We start from the raw sequence: 22,088 nt of genomic DNA on the forward strand, positions 1-22,088 counted from the left end.
TCCTCTAGTGCCATCATTTTATTTTTAAAAACCTGAGACGCCATGGGGACACATAAAGACTTTTTCTGACAGATCAACATCTCTAAACAAATTCATATTGGAGAGTACGACATTCAAAGTCAGAGCAGTTGCTTTTGAGGCCAGAAATATGTTTATTTTTAGAGACTTGTCATAATGCATTATTGGCTGTGATTGTGGCATATTTTAATTGTGTTGCCTAGTGCCCAGAACAGAAATAAACTGATCTCCTCCGTCTACTTTCCCCTGTTTCTTGGCTTTGTAGAACTGTAGCTCTCATGTGAGGAGGGCCGTGGTCACCTGCTTCTCGGCTGGCTGCTGTGGGCGCCATGGCAACCGGCCTGTCCGCTACTGCAAGCGTTGCCATGTAAACCACCACAGCGAGGTGGGGGCTGCGGCGGAGACCCATCTGTACCAGACCTCGCCCCCTCCCATCAACACCCGCGAGTGCGGAGCAGAGGAGCTTGTGTGCACTGTTGAAGCTGTTATAAGGTACATCACAGCGTTAACACAGCCGCAGTTAGAGGGCATACGCCTGTAATGCTGTGAAACATGGTTTTCAATGAATACATGGACAACAATACGACACAGCATTAGATCATTAATATATATGCCATGTCAGGATATTTGTTTGTGTGTTTTTAGCTTCTCCCCTGCTCTTACTCTATCAATATAACCCTGAGAACCCTCTGTTATCCTCTCCATATCCCTCCAGTCTTCTCAAGGAGGCAGAAATTCATGCAGAACAGCGCGAGTTTGAGATGAACAGGCGTCGTCAGATGGGCCTGTCCGCCTCCCACCACTCCCTGGACAACATCGAGTTTGACAACAAGGAGGACGACCAGCACGACCAGCGGCTCCTCAGTCAGTTCGGCATCTGGTTCCTGGTGTGTAATCACTGCTGTGTCTGTCAATAACAGGAAGTTAAGAGATAAGGATGTGTGCAGTGCATGGCCTCTTATCTCTACAGTGATGAATTAATGGTTACCTGACTAATGAGTTCTCTTGTCTGACCTTCACTCATGTGTATCTGCAGGTGAGCCTGTGCACACCCAATGAGAACACGCCGACAGAGAGTCTGGCTCGGCTGGTCAGCATGGTCTTCCAGTGGTTTCACTCCACCGCCTACATGATGGACGATGAGGTCGGAAGCCTGGTGGAGAAGCTAAAGCCTCAGTTTGTCACCAAGTGGTTAAAGACAGTGTGCGATGTGAGATTTGACGTCATGGTGATGTGTCTGCTGCCCAAGCCTGTTGAGTTTGCCAGGGTAAGGCCACGATCCAGGTCAACTGAAGTCACAGTATATGGTTATTTTTCTAAAACAGAACCAACATGAACATTATAACGACAAATATCCAGCTAATGAGCATCCCATATGTGTTTTAACTCTGGTTAGGTTTTGAATATGGTGGACTTTGCAACATTTCTGCATATCATTTAGTCGGCATCTCGCTGAAGCCATGATGTTTAAAAACTAAGTAGTGTAAGTCACCTGTCACATCTGAATGATCTTGGCTGTGTTCCCTCCATTCACACATTTCGCCAGGTTGGAGGTTACTGGGACAAGTCCTGTAGCACAGTGACCCAGCTGAAGGAGGGCCTGAATCGGATCCTGTGTTTGATACCTTACAATGTCATCAGTCAGCCGCTGTGGGAGTGCTTCATGCCTGAGTGGTTGGAGTCCATCCGCACCGAGGTGCCCGACAACCAGCTCAAAGAGTTCCGGGAAGTGCTCAGGTACATCCATCAACTCCAAGTGTTTGCGTGTTGTAGTTGTTATTACTGTTATAAAGAAATGTCTTATTCCATATTAGCAGGGGTGAAAATGTTCTAAGTTATATGTAGCTGTGCTTATTCTGATATACCCTTTATGAAAAATGTAGCGACAATCTGTACCTTGATGTCAGTTGTGTCACTTGCTGGTATTATTGTATTACTCCCAGGTATGACTGGCAAACTGTCCACAACATTACATTATGTTAAAAATATTTCCAGTGCAGATAACATTTTGCCCGATAGCAGTTTTTTTAGTGCCCCTAACATGTAGATTAAAATGATTGGTTTGAAGTCCACAGAATCAGGGAAATAAGGCTCTTTCCAAAAATACTACTTCAATGGTCTATAATGCATGACACTAGCTTTTAAAGCACAGAACTATTTAAGATTGGAGGGGTGGATACCTTTTCCGGCTTTTTATTTTTCTTGAAAAGAGTTGCTGATACAGTACCACTCAGGTCTCAGATCTCAGTTGTGCACAGAACCAGAAGCTAATTACCTTAGCTTAGCATAAAGACTGGAAGCAGGGAGAAAACAGCTAGTTGCACAATTAAAAACTGATCACAAATTGAAATACAACAAGTTGTGTTTTTAGTTTTCATGGAAACACACACAGTATTCTCAGCAAAATAACACGGAAATGACTGGGCACAAAACATTTTTTTTTCTTTTTGTGTGTACTGAATAAATAAACAGGAGGATGTTATAACAGGAATCAGATAAACATTACTGATTGTGTAACAGTTTCCGAGGAATGTTATATTCTGTTGTGCCTTCTGCTTACAGTAAGATGTTTGATATTGAGCTGTGCCCGCTGCCCTTCTCCATGGAAGAAATGTTTGGCTTCATCAGCTGCAGATTCTCTGGCTACCCAGCGTCTGTGCAGGAGCAGGCTCTGCTGTGGCTGCATGTAAACACACACACACACACACACACACACACACACACACACACACACACACACACACACACACACACACACACACACACACACACACACACACACACACACACATGCACAAACACACTGTCTCGTGTCCATTTCACATCCTGTGGTTCTGTCCACAGTGCGTGTGAATTGAACAGGTTGTCATAGAGTGTGAGAGTCTGAGCAGGGGCTCTGCTGGATATGGATCTGGGTCACTGAAGCAATTTTAGAGTGATAGGAGGGATTTTGCCTTTCATCCCATATGCACTCACAGCTTGCTGCCTGTATACATGGAACAGTTTCAAGTTTTCTGTCACAAATAAGAGTTTGCATCTGCCCTCATAAAATAGGGCACATTCAAATTAGACAGAGAATAAGTGTTTTTTACTCTGCATAGTGTACCGCTGAAAACTCACACAGCATACACAGAGCATCCAACCCTAAAGAGGGAAAGCATACAGACTAAATACACAAGGCCCTATTAAACTAATGTAACACAGGTGTGACAGAAAACAGGCAGGGGGAAAAAGGCAAGAAGTAAAACAAGTCACATGATGAGAGTGACTTCAAAAAATAAAACAGGAAAAAATAACTACATACAAAACCCCACCTACCAGGACATCCTGAGTAACTTGAAAATGTGTTTCTGGAAAAACACATTTGATGAATTATTTTTCAATGCTTTGATTAGTATGAACAACATTGCTTTAACCTCTTTCCCCTTGTGTTGAGAAAGTGGCAGATCTTTCGGTATGTAGGAAAATAATTTGTTTGACTTATTAGTGTGAATGAACCCTTATGTTGTTTGGACTCAGGTGCTGTCAGAGCTGGACATTGTGGTGCCTCTTCAGCTGCTGATCGGGATGTTCTCCGATGGAGTGAACTCTTTGAAGGAGCTGGCAAATCAGAGGAAGGCTCGTGCCTCAGATCTGACTGAAAACACTGGGGCTGGGGGAACTGGGGCTCGCAGGGTGACACTTCAACCAAAACATCACCTGACACATTTGGCTGTTTGATTATGACACATTTATATTCTTTTTTTCTTTTATACCTTTCATTGGTATGTAATGTTTGTTACCATGGTAACAGGCAATGTCTAAATATAGCTCCTTTTGACATCCTAATTCAACTTGACTGTGATGTGGATTTACCTTTGAAATTTAAAGCAGAGCAACTCTGCACTCATCATGTCATGACAGTAAACAGGGGACATGAAGATTTAAAGACTGCCAGAAGCACAAATGGTTTGAATTTGAAGTTAAACACATTCACTCTACTTTATAAAGTTATGTAATCTTTGCTTGTAGGTGAGCGTGGTGTCAGATCCAGGACGACGCGGGCAACACAACACCCTCAGTCCATTCCCCAGCCCCTTCAGGAGCCCTTTCCGTAGCCCCCAGCGCTGCAGCCCATTCAAAAACCTGGGTCACGCCACCGGCCACTGCGCTCTGGATCTGGACTGTGATGATGATGACATGAACCTTGGCTGCTTCATCCTCATGTTTGACCTCATCCTAAAGCAGGTGACAGCACCTTCCCAAAACAATTTTTCCTAAAGGAACTATTTCAGATTCTCATTGGTGATGATATTTTACAAAGGGAACTTATTTAGTTTCATGGCTCCACTTTGTTGCCCCGTTTTTATGGTCACATCTCTTGCTGTCCAGATGGAGCTCCAGGATGACGGTGTGATGCTTGGCCTAGACAGCAGCCTGGGGAAGGATATCGTGGGTATTGTCAATAATGTCTTCCAAGCCCCGTGGGGGGGCACTCACACCTGCCAGAAGGATGAGAAAGCCCTGGAGTGCAGCCTGTGCCAATCCAGTATCCTGTGCTACCAGCTGGGCTGTGAGCTCCTGGAGAGGCTGACCCCCCGAGAAGAGATCCGCCTTGTGGTGAGACACAGCATGAATTTAAATTGGTCTCATATAATCGAATTCTGTGCATTATGCAGGGCTTTTAAATGAATGCCATGTAAACCCCCCATGTCCCAAACGTGCCTGGCTGAGATAATGTTGTTATAAATGAAAATATGTTCACAAATAATTTCAACCTCTGTCTCTTTTGTTTGTGACATCTAACAGACATTTTAAATTATGAAATGGTAATCACACTGAGTTGAATTACTAATGAGGATGAAATATATAAATTAGACGTTATGACAGTGTTTAATTTGCTCTGCAGGAACCTACAGATTGTTTGGAGGAGACCTTGCTTATGTCGGGGCCAGATTTCTCCCTCGGTACATCAAATGGAAGTCAGGAAGGAGACAGCCAAAAGGGCGTGCACACCGAAAACCCCACAAACAATTCTCCTGATAACCCACGTGTGTACCAGTTCTTTACACAGTTAAACATCTTTAAATGTGTTAGCCACGACAAAACATGTTTTTTTTACTGCCAGAAGAATACCAATAATTCCCCATCTTAAGAAATATGCTTATTTTCTGAAGCTAAGCTAAACTATTTTGCTATAGCTTATCAACCAGTTGTTAGCTGTAGATTTGTATTTAAAAGAAAAATTCAACATTTTGGCAGACATGTTTTGCTTTCTTGCCACCAGTAAGAAGAGAAGATTGATACCACTCTCATGTTTGTTTTTGTGTGTTATTATTTCTTGACCAGGAGGAACTATATAATTCCCACTGTTTACAGTCTTTAAACTAAGCTAAGGGCTACCAGATCTAGCATCACATTTACCATATAGAAGTAAAAGTGGTATCAATTTAGGACTGGTGTTAGCATCCATATGTGAAACACTCATTTCTTAACAATGCCTGATCTGTCAAGGTGCAGAGTCATTTGAACATTCCGTTGTTTCTAACACCATACTCTTCCTTCCAGCCATGAAGAATAACTCTGATAAGAAGTTCTGCTACCAGCAGCTCCCTGTGTCTTTAAAGCTCATATACACCGTTCTGCAGGTATGTGTGTAATAAAACCGAGAAAAAAAGAGCCATTAAACAATATGTTCTATGATTTACTTGAGTGTGGTCAACTCTTGAGTCACACATTTTGTCTGTATTCAGGAAATGTCTAAGTTTGAGGAGCCTGACATCTTGTTCAACATGCTGAACTGTCTGAAGATCCTGTGTCTCCATGGAGAGTGTTTGTATTTGGCCCGCAAGGATCACCCTCAGTTTCTGGCTTACATCCAGGAAAAGATGCTCATCCCCAGGTGTGTGCTGTGCTGACAGGCTTTTTGATTCAAAACTGTGGGAAACTGTTTTATTCATGTTAGATTTTCTGTTTTGATTTTGATTTATTGTCCCAGATGGATATTTGTTGTATTTGTCAGATATACACACAGCAAAACAGAAAAACATAGCAACTGAACTTAGAGATGGCCACATATAAACCTATGGCAACATACTCTCTATACAGGTACAGACAGAACAAACTCCTTGACAGCAATGTGTGTGTGTGTGTTTGTGTTTCAGTCTGTGGTCCATGTTGAAGTCAGAGTATTGCCAGCTGGCCTCCCTGGCTGTGCCTCAGCTTCTCCACGCTCTGTCTCTGTCGCATGGGGCGGACATCTTCTGGAACCTCATCAACACAAACTTCAACAGCAAAGACTGGAAAATACGATTTGAAGCGGGTGAGAGATTTATAGCTCATGGTGTAAAATAACATAAATTATTAATCTGCTTTTTGTTGCTCAAAGGATTATATTTAACCTCCTATCTAGGTATTAACACCTCATCAAGCTCATCATGTTGAGACTAAACCGTTCATTTTTGTATTTATTTTATTTTGCAAGCGAGGTGGTAATGAATGAACCATTAGACGACCCCCAGTCTGTTTATATAATATGCTACCTAAACCACTTCCTGCCCATATCTCTTCCTGTTGTCATGGTTACCGTGTGGTTCAAACGGCGGTAAAGAGGAATTGTGGGATTAATATCTTAAGCATGACCTTGAGGCAAGGGCAGAGGACAGGTCCTCTGACTCAGTATATGAAATAAGGGAAACAGGAGAACAATAGAACTACAATATCCCCGAAAATATGGTTAACATTTCTGAAAAGGTAAACAGATATTAGCCTTTTGTGTATATAAACACCATAAAAATGTTAAAATACATTCAATTATTGTCTTTATCTAGTAAAATGATGACAAAATCAAATCTTGATGGTTGATATCATCATATCATATGTGGAATGATGATGTTATCACACCCTCTCATTAGCAGTGTTGAAACAGATATAATTATGGACATAAATCATTCAAATATAGCTTTTATATATATATTTACAACCTTAAATGTGAAGAATAGACAATGTGGGGCTACTCTGGAATGTCTTTTAACCACCACACTGACACCTAGTGGTCCACAGTATGTGGTATCCATTAGCCCAGTGTGGGTGAAAGTGTATTGATTTCTGCTATAAAAAAGAAAGTGTCTCTAATAGATTTTGATCCGAGTCGAGGTTAAAAAAAACAAATTACTCCTCAAGGCTGAATGCATTCTTATTTTGTTCCTCGCAGGGAATGTGGGACATTGTGTGGTCAATATCTTTGTGTATGTGAACACCATCCTGGGGACTAATACATTTATGAGCATTATAGCTTAGCATTATACTAAAAAGTCTTTTTGCTTTTACGCCATTGGAGAAGATAGCGTATGAGACTCGGTTTATACATTTTGCATTAAATAATAACAGATATTATGACATTTGGACACATTGTTTGTAGAAAATATGTACTTTATTATTAATATCATTTATTACATTATTCCTAAGCTCTTTAAAAACAGAATCCATATTGATACACCCATGCATTATGTGAAGACAAATATGCTGACATGGAGAGCTAAATAACACATTCATTTATCTTCTTTTATGACCTCATAGCTGGTTCTGTTTATTATATTGAGTTAATTATGGCCGAACATGTGGCAGCTCAGTTGTCTCTTCCTATTGTGTAATGTTCCTGTTAACTCTTTATTCCTATGATAACCCTCAGTGGAAAAGGTAGCAGTTCTGTGTCGGTTCCTGGACATCGGGGCCGTGACCAAAAACCACCTGCTGAAATATTCCCTGGCTCAAGCTTTCTGCTGCTTCCTGGCGTCTGTGGAGGACGTCAACCCAGCCGTGGCCACGCGGGCCCGCCTGCTGCTGGACACCATCAAGAGACCGGCCCTGCAGGTGACCATGATAGGCCCCATTTAAAACCAATTCTTATTGGACTTTAATGTGTGTTATCTAACCGCTCATGTCCCTTTGTGTGTTGTTTATTATACAGGGTTTATGCCTGTGCCTGGATTTCCAGTTTGACACTGTCGTGAGGGATCGGCCCATTATCCTCAGCAAGCTCCTGCTGCTGCACTGCCTGAAGAAAGACATTCCTGCGCTCAGCTGGGAGTTCTTTGTCAACCGTTTTGAAACGCTATCTCTGGAGGCTCAGCTGCACCTGGACTGCAACAAGGAGTTTCCTTTCCCTACTAGTATGTAGCTGTCGCTTTTCAGACGTTTTTACAGCTGCTCCCACTACCCTGCGTGTTGCTTGACAGAATATTTAATGTACCATAAACATTTCAGCCTAACAGTGCTCCAAATGATACTCTTTTTATTTTTTGTTGACAGCCATCACAGCAGTACGAACCAACGTAGCCAACCTCAGCGATGCAGCAATGTGGAAGATACGACGGGCCCGCTTCGCCAGGAATCGTCAGAAGAGCGTGCGCTCCCTCCGGGACAGTGTGAAGGGAGCCCCACCAGAGTCTAAACGGGCGTTTTCCCTCCCTGAGTCACTAAGCAACCGTATTCGTGAGTAGCACAGATTCGCTTGTCAATTTGAATCTGACCCTGTATCACTGTCATTCAGTCGGTGGTCGATTAGTGTTTGCAAAGCCTCTAAAGTGCCTCATAGTTGCTTTTTTTAACTTGAAAATACAGTCACATCCCTGACTGTATCTTCAAGTCAGTTAATCATCCCTTTTAATGTAGAGAAGCACCTACTGTCTCTGTTGTCCTAATGTGGTGATCTCAGCCCAAATCCTATTCCTTGTGAGTAAACAAATGCTCCTCTATTTGCAAAAACTATTTTACCAAAGGTGAGCCATTTTCCTAATGTTTCTCACATGTTTGTTCAACGTTCATGTCACTTAAATGTCTAAATACCACTTTGTTTAATAAAGGAGTAACTCCCTACAATGTCATTATTTTCATTGTTCTGGGAGATGCTTCTTGTGTTGGTGTCAAACCTGATGTGGTCATTTGATATTTGTGATTAGCCCTAGTTCTTGACACTTGGATTTTACACTGTTTTAAGGTCATGTATTGTTTTGTGTGTTTTTGTGTGCACATGTGATGTGTGGCGATGAAGCTCAGACATGTGTCCTGTGCTACCTCCCCTGTGAGTTATCTTAAATTGTGTTCTTCATATGTGGTTTTTAGCTCTAAGGCTTACGAGGCAAGAGCACTCTGCCCCGACACTGGGAGATATGATAGAGAAAGTCCTGCCAGGTAAATAACAACCTAAATCTGAAACGTTATTCTTCATAACCACATCATATTGGAGGAAAATGCAGTATGAGTAAGAATAAAGCTACTTGAAATTGTGACAGAAAATATGAAAAAGCAATGTTTGCTCCATGGAGACAGTCATTGTTTTTTCATTATTCATTAATTCTGACACTGAAAAAGTAAAACTCTTGCTAACAGCTAGCTGTTTTTTTGTTTAACCCCATTTATGTATGCCATAAACACTCTGATGTATATGTATTGCATGAGAATGTCTCCACCTGGACACGATGCATTGTTGACCCCCCTCCTTCTATGTTGTTACCCCTCCGGGCCTGCACCCTTCCTTCTGGCCACCCTCTCTCCTCTCTGCAGTACTTTTCCTCCCGCACTTTAACCCTGACGCTTCAGCCCCTCTTGCAGGCCAGACCCCATCTCCCGAGGAGGACACCGTCATCAAAGACCTGCTACCCGAGGACGCCGGCATCGATCACCAGACAGTTCACCAGCTCATGATGGTGCTCATGAAATTTATGTCCAAAGACCAGAGCAGCGCCGAGGCCGACATTGGCAGTGCCAAAGCTTTCAACACAGTGAAGCGCCACCTGTTCGTGCTGCTCGGCTATGACCAGCAGGAGGGCTGCTTCATGATTGCACCTCAGAAGATGCGCACCTCCACCTGCTTTAATGCCTTCATCGCCGGCATTGCACAAGTGACTGACATATAGTCTATTATCATACATTTTAGATTTTCTTCATTTACATATTAACTGGTATTTTTGGTAAGACATTGTAAGGAATGTGACAGTGTAACATTGTTTCTTCTAGGTGATGGACTACAACATTGGTTTGGGGAAGCAGCTGCTCCCTCTGGTGGTCCAGGTGTTGAAGTACTGCACGTGTCCCCAGCTGAGGCACTACTTCCAGCAGCCGCCTCGATGCTCTCTCTGGGCCCTGAAGCCACACATCAGACAGATGTGGCTCAAAACCCTGCTAGTTATCCTCTATAAGGTATTATTTGTATTTCTGTGTTAGTGGCTTTTCATTGCATGGAATATTCATTCACTCCCTAGATTATATGTTTTTTTTCCACCTCTAAGTGATTGCTGAATGTTGCTGTATATTTTCTTAATATGATGGATTGCAAAGAGAAAACATAAGCTTATTATATTTGTCTGTGCTCCACAGTACCCTTACAGAGACATGGAAGGGAATAAAGTGGTCCTCCATCTGATTCACATCACCATCAATACGCTGAATGCCCAATATCACAGCTGCCGTCCCCACGCTACAGCAGGACCGCTCTACAGCGACAATTCTAACATGAGCCGCTACAGCGAGAAAGAAAAAGGTGAAGCAAAATAAAGGATGTTGTTTATCTCAACAACAGTCCTCACAAATGTCAAGTTTGCTGTATTATTTGTTTTACGGGGAACTCATGTTGTAAAAAGATAGCATTTGTGACTGCAAATAAGAAAAAAGCGTGTAGATAATGATGGCAAAAAGGGATGAAAATGACTCCAATTGATGTTGATTTCTCTCCATTTTAGAAGAGGACAGTGTATTCGATGAGTCAGACGTGCATGACACACCGACTGGTGCCGCTAACAAGGAGTCACAGACCTTCTTTGCCCGTCTGAAGAGGATTGGTGGCAGCAAGTCTGTGAAGTACCAGCCGGTGGAGCTGAATGCCAAGAGAAGTAAGAAGCAGACTCTTTCAAATTCAAACGTAGTTTAACAGCAGAACATATTTTTGAGATTCCAGGAGGGTTTTTACATTCACTGGGATAAAGTATCATTTTTCTTCTCAAAATCAGGTGAAATTGAGCTGTCAGAGTACCGTGAAGCCAGCGCGCTTCAGGACAGCATTCTGCACTGTGTGAGGGAGGAGAGCACCAGGAAGAAGCGGCTGCAGGCCATGCACAAGCAGAAGTCTCTGGACATTTCCAACACTGACTCCATCCTCTTCAACCTGGACGAACACAGACGTAAATCCTGCATTGATCGCTGCGACATGCAGGCGCCCCCTGAGGTCAATCCCACCTCGCATCATGGCAGGCATCACGGCAAGGGATCATCTGATGGCTCTTCGGTTCGGGTGGAGGGCAGCGATGCCATGGACCAGCGGGGCTCAAAGCCTGTCATCCCTGAGGTCCGCCTCAGCTGCATGGAGACCTTTGAGGACAAACTGGACCTGTGCTCGCTAGGAGGATCAGCTCAAGGGAAGGAGGACCAAGACCTCATCGACCTCTCCTCCGACTGCACCTCCATTCCCGAAAAGCACTCGCTGCTCTCGATGTCTGACAGCGACTCCTTGGTGTTCGAACCACTGCCTCCTCTGAGGATCGTGGAAAGCGACGAGGAGTTCGACCTTAACACCATCATGTCCTCCAAGTTCAACGGCAGCCCAAAGTTAACTCCTTCCCCTGCTAGCAGCAATACTTTGCGACTGTCTCCTGTGGTTCAGGTTAGTGTAGAGGACTGTTCCAGTGACAAAAAGGGAGGGGGAGGCTCAGAGCAGGCGTTAGTGTTTAAAAGACTACACCGTGTGACTCCCAGCACCTCTCTGGATCTTCCTGACAGACTGGAAAATGTCTGCCATGAAAGCCCCATGACCCTAAAGCAGAAGAGAGACATGCTGAGGAAGACCCCACATGTCCCCGACCTCTCGCTAGACGACATGTGCGATGAGGTAAAGAGCAGCTTTGGACTCGGGACCAGTCCCTCTGGTAGGACAATCTTCTTGGACATCCCGGAAGACAAAGCCGAGCCTCTTTTCTCACTGGAAAAAAGCAAGAGGGACAGTAATGACGAAGAAGAATATGGGGATGATGAAGATGACGACGACATGGCTGATGAAGCAGACAGCGACCAAAAACCTGACAATGGGGACGATGAAGCAGAGTTTAAAATCCAGATTGTTCCCCGACAACGGAAGCAGAGGAAGATCGCTGTCAGTGCCATCCAGAGGGAATACCTGGACATCACCTTCAATATGTTCGACAAGCTGGGGGGGGAGCAGACCACGGAAACAGGTACGAAAAAACGATGGTTTAGATAATTCCTTTTTTACCACTGTGCTGGTCAGGAAGTGTGTACATTTGATGATGTCTTATATTTAAAGAGGCTTATTCAATACACTAAAAATACTTTTTACAACAGCTTGGTTGAAAGTCAGTAGCCTACTTTAAACTTTTAGCTAAAATAATTTTAGGACCATACCTTTACTTTTTTTTCATTCTTGTCAATTTAATACAAATCATCTACACTTAAAGGTGGGGTAGGTAATTTTGGAGAAGCCAGCTCGAGTGCACTAGAATTTGAAAATACACATATACAGAAAAAATCTGCCACTTCCTTACAGAGCCCCTCCTCCAACACACACGAACGCGCACATGACCAATGAGGGCACTAGATAGTTTGTGGACAGATGGAAGGCTGACAGGCAGGTAGGCCATCCAGTTATTTTAGCCGGGCCGGCTAAAATGATTGGTCGTGCTTTTTACAGTACTACGGCTACCACAGATGACATTTTTTTATGGATTTTTTGTCAAAGCACTTAAGATATTGCTATCGGGATGTTAAGAGCATTCAATGGAATATAACAAAAAGTGTATCTCGAGCCGGTTTCTCAAACTTACCAACCCCACCTTAAAGGCTCGAGATTTCATCTTTACTACGGCTTTCATCTGTGGAAGCCGTAGTACTGTAAAAAGCACGGCCAATCATCTGAGCCGGCCCGGCTAAAATAACTGGATGGCCTACCTGCCTGTCAGCCTTCCATCTGTGCACAAACTTATCTCTTGCCCTCATTGGTCATGTGTGCGTTCGTGTCTGTTGGAGAGGGGCTCTGTAAGGAAGTGGCAGATTTTTTCCGGCTGTGTATTTTCAAATTCTAGCGCACTCGAGCTGGTTTCTCCAAAATTACCTACCCCACCTTTAAGGTCCCAGTTAACAATTTTGCAAACAATTACAATAAAGCTGTTTCCATTTCTGTACGATATGAAAATAAATGAGCAGATGATGAACACTGTTGAATCCCGCACGGATCACTTCACAGCCTCGCTGCTGACTTAATCACTGACCTCGTCACAGTTTATGTTCCTGACAGATCACTGTGGTGTACTGCTGACTCTCGCACATCAACTGTTCCTCAGTCTAGGACTGAAGGCTACAGTGATGCTGCGTTTACTTCCTTTGTTTCAATCTCAGTGTTGATCTCTTTGATGGATCGCACAATTCTAGGAAAAGGTTTTCAAACCATATTCAGAACAATGGTACCGATGGCAGCCTGGTATGCTGGGAAAATGCACCCAAAAATAGTAGGCATTTCACAATGGACACAAAGGAAATCAAATCAAATCAAGTTTTATTTATATAGCACATTTGTAAAAAAAATTACAACAGCAAAAATAAAAATCACACATAGGAAAATGTGTTATTTGAGGATGGAAACAAATGTTGGCAAGATATGGGTATACTCCTGTTACTTTATGGGATATAAGTGAACACTGAAAAATGCCTCCAATCTGTATATAACTAACCACTCCAGCTGTGTGGTGTCCTGTGGTGTTCTATGTATGTGTTCACTGTTTTTGTTTCATACTAACGCTTAAAACGTTTTTCAGAAGTAGCCAAACAGTTACACGTCACTGCAAACTAAGAAGAAGACTTTAATCACAGATCAAATTGCCAACTTTGATTCTCTAAATCTGCATACAAGCAAACAAAAATAATGAAACTTCACATAACGGTTACTAAATTAGTACTAAACACTTAAACAATCACCAAATGGTAGCAAAAGTAGTGCTTATTACTACTGAATGTCCATATCTTATCAGTTTTTATCGGCATATAACGGCATACATTCTGGCCAGATTCTGATGGCTAAGCCCAGCCCATTATTTACCCATATTGCCTTGCAGATCACAAAGTTCTGTCCACATTGGAAAAGCCACGAGAGTCGGCTTCAGCACCAACGCTCGAAGCTGCTATGCCTGAAACAAGCCACCGCTCTTCAGTATCAAGTAGGATCCAAATACTCTACTTTGGTCTCCTTATAAACTCAATTTGACTGTTGTGGTTTTGTTAAGAAGGCCTTTTTCTAACTGTTTTACTATTTCTTTTGGTGCTATTATTTATAACCCCTGCAGACAACTAAAATAGATACTGATGCTAGAAATATGAAATAAAATAACATAATATTATTTGACATTTGTCTTAACATTTCCAAAGAAAATGCAGAGAGAAATATGACATTTTACAAACGAATTTTTCCAAATTAATGTTGCTTTTATCCTAATTGTGTAGTTAGTCAAACAGACTAAGCTAAATTGTTGACCTCATTTTGTCCTTATGATTAAAGAAAATCACAATATTCCCCTTTTTTCATGTGTGTCTAGTTTATATCAATGTAACCGCACACAGTTGTTGGTATTGCTGAAACGGTCTTGGCAGCTGCCTCACCCCAGGTGTCGTTCTCTGACCTTTAGCTCAGTACCGTCAGGTGAAGCGCGGCTCCCTGGGAGCGCTGACCATGAGCCAGCTAATGAAGAGACAGCTGGAGCACCAATCCAGTGCGCCACACAACATCAGCACCTGGGAGACGGGTCAGTCACTTTAGACTTTTCTTCATCCCATCATAGAAGGAGATACAGTATATGGACATACAGTAGTAACACATAGATGAAAACTACAGAAACAGTAAACCAACATGTTATTCCTCATCAACCTAATCAACCAGCCACTAATGACTGACAAGAAAAGCCTTCTATTGTTTTATTTCATAACTCCTTTTTTTGTAGGCCCTACAAAGACAAGTCTGCTTTCTGCACCAAGCACAGTCAGCATGTTTGTCCCTGCGCCCGAGGAGTTTATTGATGAGCAGCCTACCACAATGTCTGACAGGTAAATGAACAGATACCTGTCTAAAAACAGGTCATCATAATGCTTAAACATGCCTGTTTTTCTATGCATTGTCCCAGGTGTCGGGACTGTGCAGCCGTGCTGGAGGAATACGACGAGGAGACTCTCAGCCTTGCAGTGGTGGTTCTCTCCATGTTCATCCACCTCAGCCCTGATTTGGCTGCTCCCATGCTCCTCGACATCATGCAGTCTGTGGGCAGGTACAGCCGTTCCTGCAATCCATATCCACACAGCACTTCAGCGTTAAATGAAGTTTCATAACTCGCCCTCAGAACTCATGCATAATTCATCCCTGAATCCTAATCCACTGCTTTAACTTATTTCAGGTTGGCATCTAGTGCCAATTTTTCTGGACAAGCTGAGAGGTATGAGACATTAAAGCTGTCACACAAGCCTTTACTGTGCTTATGGCTGAGTTTAATAATAGATGTGAAGTGTGACCCCCTGTCCAACGCTGCCTTTCTTCCTGTGATGTCTTTGCAGTATGTTGATCCCAGGAAATGTAGCAGGTGTAGCCAAGCAGTTCCTCCGCTGTATGTTTCACCAGCTGGCCCCTAATGGCATTCTGCCCCAACTCTTCCAAAGCAACATCAAAGGTCTGCACACTCCACTATACTCTACTCAAAAATCCTATAAATGTACAGCATGTCTGAAGTGCTCATTTGTGTGTTTTTCCACCTTTTTTGACTATATTTGATGACTGATTTATATAAACCTGGATAGTAGTAATAGCAGTCTTTCTTTGCATATTTATTTGAATGTGTCTGAAACTTAGTGTCTACCTTTCTCCGTTTTACAGATGGAAGTTTTCTGCGAACACTGGCATCCTCCCTCATAGATTTTAATGATTTGAGTTCTGTTGCTGCCCTAAACATGCTGCTTGAGGTGAGAATTTTTTCTAAGGCAGTTGTGTTGAGTCATTTACCCAGCAGGAGGAGCTCTTGTCAAAGGAAAATATATTTGTTCTGGCTTCAGCTACATGAACAGCACAGGCCCATCTAAAGCAACACATCATTGGGGCATTCCAGAAAACCTGCCTTACTCTGCACCACTGTACCGGTTTATTGTTACTGTTAAAGCTAAATAAATGACACAGATAACAACCCACTGACGCATGAGCTCATCCAAGCAATCATCTGTGCTTCACTGTGCTAATCCCCCGCTCTCATCATCAGCTCTGTGATTGATCAGGACTGAATGATCAGTTAAATGGAAATATCTTCGCTTATAGAATCTCCTTATATAACCCTGTTATGGTTTATGCCTCTGTGCCCTCCAGGGCTTGAACAACAAGAAGAGTCTGCCAGCAGGGGGCACAATGCTGCACTGCCTGGACAACATCGCCACTTTCATGGAGGCCCTTCCCATGGACTCTCCTAGCAACCTGTGGACAACCATCTGCAACCAGTTCCAGACCTTCCTCACAAAACTGCCCTCTGTGCTTCCTCTGAAGGTAGATATCGACTCTTCCGTTCACTTAGTCATGGTCTGATATGGTCTAATGTGATTATGGCTGGAGGAAAAGCATCTTGCAGTGCCCTTGTCGGGTTCAATAGGACAGAGTCTTAATGATTTGAGTCTGCCGCTTTTGACCTTGGAGGTCAGTTGAATGTGTTCTAATCAATTTATCACTGCAGGCACATTTTAATTCCAGGAATATGGCTCTGTATCATGCAATGTATTTCCACGTCGGTATTTTAACTGACAGTCCAAATATTTTCCCGTCTCATTAGTGCCCCATGGATTCCAGTTTAAGGATAATCATTTGTCTACTAAAGATCCCAACTACAAATGCAATCCGGGTAAGCCCAGAGCAGAATTTGTCATACTTTACCGAAAAGTAAAAATACAAGCCTTTGTTATCTTAACCTTTTCTTGTCTCCTTCCTCCCTACAGAGCCTCCTGGAGCCTTTCTCCAAGCTGCTGAGCTTTGTCATCCAGTATGGCATGTTCAGTCTCTCCTACCTCGTAGAACTGTGCGGACTATGTTACAAAGGCTTCAACAAGGTACTCTTGAGTGCTTTAATAACATATTTTGTGTAAATAGAGTATCATAAGTAGGAAGAAAGCCCATGTTGACAGTAATCAGGTAGTATTTAAGGAGTTAAACCTTTTAAACTAATCTGCAGTGTTCAAAATGTTAAGCTGCTGTTCACAGGCCTCTGGCTCATCACTCTGTGGGTGCTTTACCTACTTCCCTGACTCTCCAGTCAGCCAGAAATGTGGCCATGTGTCACAGATGATTAAGTAGGCAATCAGCTAGTATTGATTAACATGATTAGTTGGTGTGCTAGGGCCGACCGGTGTGATTCTGAGTGGCTGTCTCAGACAGAGATGGAGCCAGGGCTGTCTGCACGGTTGGGCCAGATGGATCCTCAGTCCTCTACCACTGTCAGCGCTGCATGCTTTATGTCTCCTGCAGTATGGATTTTCTAGACCCTCTTCAATTCCTCACTGTATAATATCCGCTTTTCAAAACCCAGAGTCACTATCAGCAATTGCTTTGGAACCTGTCCTGTGCAGTTGTTTTATGAAGAGGTGAGCTTTCTGGGAAGCTTCCCCCAGTTATCTTTGGAGGTCAGATTTTAAGGACACATAGTCACATTTACTAGTCCTACTAAAGTTTGTCCCGCCATGCACCATTTGTGAAAGCCGCACTGCACTATGCAACTGGGCCCTCTAGCTTAAGAGCAGAGTATGATTTGCTATTTACCAAACGGACATGCTCCATTAACTTTTAATTATGAGAGTGCTGCGTACAGGTATGCGCATTAAGTCAGAAGCAGCTCTGCATTCTGTACGAGCGGAGGAGCATGTGCCTGCGCCGAATATAAGCAAACATGACTGCATAGAGAAAGAGGGAGGCAAAGTGGAAGCCAGAAGATGACAGTGTGGTTTGTAAACAGGCAGCTGGGCTTTGTGTGGAAGGGATGAACGAAGAGAGAGCCTGTCCTCAGGGAGGGAGAAGGCAGCCTGACAGCCTCATCTGAGCTGCCTGGGACTCTGGGAGGAGAGATCTGGACTGGCCTAAATCTACTCCTCAGCTTCCCTATTCTCTGTCTATTCTCTGTCTCCCTGCCTCCCCTCCCTCCCCTCTCGCTGCCTGTCCTTCCCCCTCTATTCAGGCTACAGAGTTTATGCTCTCCTCGCAGCATGAGTAAGGGAGAGTGATAATAGAAAAAGGCAGTCTTGCTGCATCAGTACATTTACTCCACTCTCTATCTCCCCATCCAGGAGAGAGATAAGTTCTACATGTCCCGCATTGTGGTGTTAGAGCTCCTGCAGGCTCTCAAGTTCAAGTCTCCTCTGCCAGACACAAACTTGTTACTGCTGGTCCAGGTACAAAAAATGCTCTTTTATACACAGTTTACAAGATCCACATAAATCAGAGTTGCATCCTGAATACAAATGTAAAACCACTGTGGGATTTCTCAGTTTGTTTGTGCAGATATCGGTACACGGCTAGCAGAATCCACCATCATCCAAAAGCACATGATCTTAACGCTGCCGGGGGTAAGACTTTAGCCGATGTGTGTTTGTCTCCTATTGGAATCAGCCTCATTAAGCAGCAGGAAATAAAGATGGAGCCCGCTGTGATTCCTCCTAAAGGATAAACTGCTTTTGTTCTCCACAGTGCACAACAGCAGCCATGGAATGCATGAGACAATACATAAGTGAACTCCTGGACTTCATTGCAGATATGCACACATTAACCAAACTTAAAGTAAGTCTTGTTCTTATCATATGTATATTATATATTTCCTATTGTCACAGCCTTATCTTCTCCTTCTTCCAAATGTGTTACGCAGAGCCATATGAAGGCTTGCTGTCAGCCTCTGCATGAGGACACTTTCGGGGGGAACCTGAAAGTGGGCTTGGCACAAGTTGCTGCCATGGAGATCAGCAAAGGCAATCACCGTGATAACAAAGCTGTGGTCCGATATCTTCCTTGGCTTTATCATCCGCCATCCACCATGCAACAAGGGTAAAAATGAGAAAACAGCAGATGGGTTTAGTAATGTCTTAAAGAGACAGTCCCGAATTACATTAAAACATATTGCCTCATCTATCTGTGGTGATATATACAGCAAGGTTGTAAGAAATGTTGAAAGTGTATTGGTGTGAAAGCAGATGGTCAAACATGGTTTCATGGTCTTGAAAATGATCTTCACTGCGGATACAACCAAATCTGTTTTATGTACCTTTCGTAAACCAACACAAATGTTAAACTAACAGATGTTTAGTATAATCCTATGAAGAAATAAAATACAATTCTGTAGAATATTGAAACCTTTTTTTCCCTGCAGGCCCAAAGAATTCATTGAGTGTGTGTCCCACATCCGTCAGCTGTCCTGGCTGCTTCTGGGCTCCCTGACACACTGCGCCCTGCACCAGGGCTCCACCTCCTGCATGCCCATCCCTCTGGATGCTGGCTCCCACATTGCAGATCATCTTATCATCATCCTCATCGGTTTCCCAGAACAGTCAAAGGTCAGACAGAAAACAAATCTATCTAATGGCGCCACCCAGGTTGTGTTAATATGATCTATATAACCACCTCACATCGTTCTTGATCTCTGCCCCCAGACGTCGGTGCTGCACATGTGCTCTCTGTTCCACGCCTTCATGTTCGCCCAACTGTGGACCATCTACTGCGAGCAGGCGGCCGCTGCTCCGTCCCTGCAGAACCAGAACCAGACCGAGTTTTCCTCCAGCGCCATCCTCACTGGCCTGGAGTTCTGGAGTCGGGTAACACCCAGCATCCTGCAGCTCATGGCCCACAATAAAGTAGTGAGTGTTCTGCCTGTTAATTACAATGTCTGGAATGATTTCTGTTTCATAAATGATGTGAAAACTGTAACTATGATAGAGGAAATCACAGTTTGATTGTTTTTGTTTTTTTCTCTCAGATGGTAGAAATGGTGTGTCTTCATGTCATTAGTTTGATGGAAGCGCTGCAGGAGTGCAACTCAACCATCTTTGTCAAGGTTTGATATGACTCTAGTATCTCTCTAAATGGTTCATATATAACCACCTTAACACTAATCTAATACTTATCCATCCTCATTTCTTCCTATAGCTAATTCCTATGTGGCTACCCATGATTCAGTCAAACCTTAAGGTAAAGCTTTTAAGATGTTGATACAGATTTATAATATGCAGGTAACCATTGACTCTTAAGAGGATTACAGACTCGTCTTACCTTTTCTTGTTCATCAGCATCTCTCTGCGGGGCTGCAGTTACGTCTCCAGGCCATCCAGAACCGTGTGAATCATCAGTGTCTGCTAGGCCCCACATCTGGTGCCCCCCCGATTGCCCTGCGCAAATGGCTACAGTGCACCCAGTTCAAGATGGCTCAGGTGGAGATCCAGTCGTCTGAGGCCGCCTCGCAGTTCTACCCCATGTGACCTGCTCCTGCTCACATCTGGGTCTTTAGACCTGCCTGCATCCTCTCTGACCAAAAAACAGACTCTTCTGTAAACCGATGATGTGTGGGATTCATATGGACTGGATCATTTTCAGCACCTTCAGTAGTATCATACCTGTACAGTAAATCTATGCTATTTTGAAGTTCTATCACTGGAGCTGATAATTAAAGGTTTGGCAGGCTTGTGTGGGATGATTGTATCAGGTGCCTAACTGTTGTATTCAACAGAGAGAATTTCTATTGACGTTAGTAATAGTGAGGGTGTGAAAGCAAATGCTTGTTGAATATAAGATACTCTCACTATGTTACATTCATATTCTATCACTTTTTAAGTTGCTTGGTGGCAAGCCGAATAATAAAAGAATGAGTTTTTCTCAACGATGAGTACACTTTCTCATTTCATATGAATTTCAAATCCCTTTTAAATTCAAATGTGACATTTATTGCCCTTTTGATGTCCCGGCTGATTTGGAAAATGTCCAGTTTACCATAATGCAGATAAAATCAGCTCTGTTTTTCACTCTGCTAGACGAGAATCTGAACCTCAGGTGTGTCCGGGAAAATGGCATGACAAGCATTACTCAGCTCCCGTCTGAGATCCTTGTCGGACTGTCAGTCATGCTGCCTCTCGCCATCAGAGCTCTGATCGATCAGAGGCCAATCTGAGTTGCAGCAGCAGCAGCTTTGTAACTCGATAAGATGGAGCCAGACATTAGAGGTAAACAAGACTATTTTGGTTGTGCCCCCCTCCCCGCCCTAAAGTCGAAGGCACCCCTTCCCCATTTGTCCATTCCCTTCTTCATTGGCAGCAGCGAAACAGATTGGCCCACGCATATACCAAGCAAACACAATTACCTTTGGCCTAATGTGGTTTGTTGTGATTAAGCATTGTTGTGAGGTCTAACCGCATTACCACAAAGCTCTTGTCTGAGAATAACAGATGACATGACAGCAGGGCTAGAAAGCCGAACAGCACATTAATCTCTGTTTTGATCTTCGCTGCTGCAAGGATTTCATTATCAAGCTTTAGGATGAATTAGATCTGATGATATAAATGTATTTTTGCGAGAAGAAATTGGTTTATCGGACAAAAATAAGTCAAATTTGATTTGCATGTATATATTTTTTTAATGTTCTTTTAGTCACTGCATGTGTAAAAGGACCCATGTTGAGAGGTGTGGACCAAATGAGTCACTAGTGTAATGATACCACACAATGTGACTAATGAACATGCACACACAAACACTCACACACACTCCCCGGTGACCCCAAGCTAGCTGAATCAGGCTGCAGTGCCCCTGCTCATCAACCTCTAGTCTTGGCTCATCAAAGAGCCCCTCTCCTGCTGTGTGCCTCTGTGACTGTTGGTCTTTTAAAGTGGTGTGTGTGTGTGTGTGTGTGTGTGTGTGTGTGTGTGTGTGTGTGTGTGTGTGTGTGTGTGTGTGTGTGTGTGTGTGTGTGTGTGTGTGTGTGTGTCAGTCCCAGTCCCAGCATGTTCACAGGTGTGTGTGTGTCTGTGTGTTTAATCAAGTCCCCCTTGCTCTGGGG

The 22,088-nt window shown here is 43.3% G+C and overlaps 1 protein-coding gene across 10 annotated transcripts in view; it reads left to right on the forward strand.

The window, feature by feature from the left end:
* Nucleotides 1-20,902, forward strand: part of LOC104941861 (unc-79 homolog, NALCN channel complex subunit) — a 32,250-nt gene extending 11,348 nt beyond the window's left edge. For 3 of the 10 annotated variants that reach the window (XM_010767012.1, XM_010767019.1, XM_010767021.1), the window contains 40 exons: nucleotides 284-510; nucleotides 734-905; nucleotides 1,055-1,285; nucleotides 1,565-1,755; nucleotides 2,581-2,704; nucleotides 3,538-3,693; nucleotides 4,030-4,245; nucleotides 4,390-4,617; nucleotides 4,907-5,048; nucleotides 5,566-5,645; nucleotides 5,751-5,899; nucleotides 6,162-6,319; nucleotides 7,688-7,869; nucleotides 7,967-8,168; nucleotides 8,308-8,490; nucleotides 9,121-9,189; nucleotides 9,562-9,899; nucleotides 10,015-10,197; nucleotides 10,375-10,537; nucleotides 10,737-10,886; nucleotides 11,004-12,221; nucleotides 14,112-14,213; nucleotides 14,679-14,795; nucleotides 14,991-15,093; nucleotides 15,171-15,311; nucleotides 15,438-15,476; nucleotides 15,595-15,707; nucleotides 15,911-15,996; nucleotides 16,391-16,564; nucleotides 16,845-16,913; nucleotides 17,008-17,118; nucleotides 18,346-18,450; nucleotides 18,547-18,624; nucleotides 18,746-18,835; nucleotides 18,921-19,096; nucleotides 19,419-19,602; nucleotides 19,699-19,902; nucleotides 20,022-20,099; nucleotides 20,192-20,233; nucleotides 20,332-20,902. In XM_010767012.1, coding sequence (XP_010765314.1) covers nucleotides 284-510; nucleotides 734-905; nucleotides 1,055-1,285; nucleotides 1,565-1,755; nucleotides 2,581-2,704; nucleotides 3,538-3,693; nucleotides 4,030-4,245; nucleotides 4,390-4,617; nucleotides 4,907-5,048; nucleotides 5,566-5,645; nucleotides 5,751-5,899; nucleotides 6,162-6,319; nucleotides 7,688-7,869; nucleotides 7,967-8,168; nucleotides 8,308-8,490; nucleotides 9,121-9,189; nucleotides 9,562-9,899; nucleotides 10,015-10,197; nucleotides 10,375-10,537; nucleotides 10,737-10,886; nucleotides 11,004-12,221; nucleotides 14,112-14,213; nucleotides 14,679-14,795; nucleotides 14,991-15,093; nucleotides 15,171-15,311; nucleotides 15,438-15,476; nucleotides 15,595-15,707; nucleotides 15,911-15,996; nucleotides 16,391-16,564; nucleotides 16,845-16,913; nucleotides 17,008-17,118; nucleotides 18,346-18,450; nucleotides 18,547-18,624; nucleotides 18,746-18,835; nucleotides 18,921-19,096; nucleotides 19,419-19,602; nucleotides 19,699-19,902; nucleotides 20,022-20,099; nucleotides 20,192-20,233; nucleotides 20,332-20,520 — 6,963 coding nt within the window. In that variant the 3' untranslated portion in view covers nucleotides 20,521-20,902. Of the gene's footprint in view, nucleotides 1-283; nucleotides 511-733; nucleotides 906-1,054; nucleotides 1,286-1,564; nucleotides 1,756-2,580; nucleotides 2,705-3,409; nucleotides 3,694-4,029; nucleotides 4,246-4,389; nucleotides 4,618-4,906; nucleotides 5,049-5,565; nucleotides 5,646-5,750; nucleotides 5,900-6,161; nucleotides 6,320-7,687; nucleotides 7,870-7,966; nucleotides 8,169-8,307; nucleotides 8,491-9,120; nucleotides 9,190-9,561; nucleotides 9,900-10,014; nucleotides 10,198-10,374; nucleotides 10,538-10,736; nucleotides 10,887-11,003; nucleotides 12,222-14,111; nucleotides 14,214-14,678; nucleotides 14,796-14,990; nucleotides 15,094-15,170; nucleotides 15,312-15,437; nucleotides 15,477-15,594; nucleotides 15,708-15,910; nucleotides 15,997-16,390; nucleotides 16,565-16,844; nucleotides 16,914-17,007; nucleotides 17,119-18,345; nucleotides 18,451-18,546; nucleotides 18,625-18,745; nucleotides 18,836-18,920; nucleotides 19,097-19,418; nucleotides 19,603-19,698; nucleotides 19,903-20,021; nucleotides 20,100-20,191; nucleotides 20,234-20,331 lie in introns of those variants that run through there. The other 7 variants (XM_010767013.1, XM_010767016.1, XM_010767014.1 and 4 more) reach the window with 7 other exon arrangements.
* Nucleotides 20,903-22,088: the final 1,186 nt, after the last annotated feature.

This window comes from Notothenia coriiceps, unplaced genomic scaffold (genome assembly GCF_000735185.1).
Source record: "Notothenia coriiceps isolate Sejong01 unplaced genomic scaffold, NC01 NC01_scaffold00004049, whole genome shotgun sequence".
NCBI classification, from domain to species: Eukaryota; Metazoa; Chordata; class Actinopteri; order Perciformes; family Nototheniidae; genus Notothenia; species Notothenia coriiceps.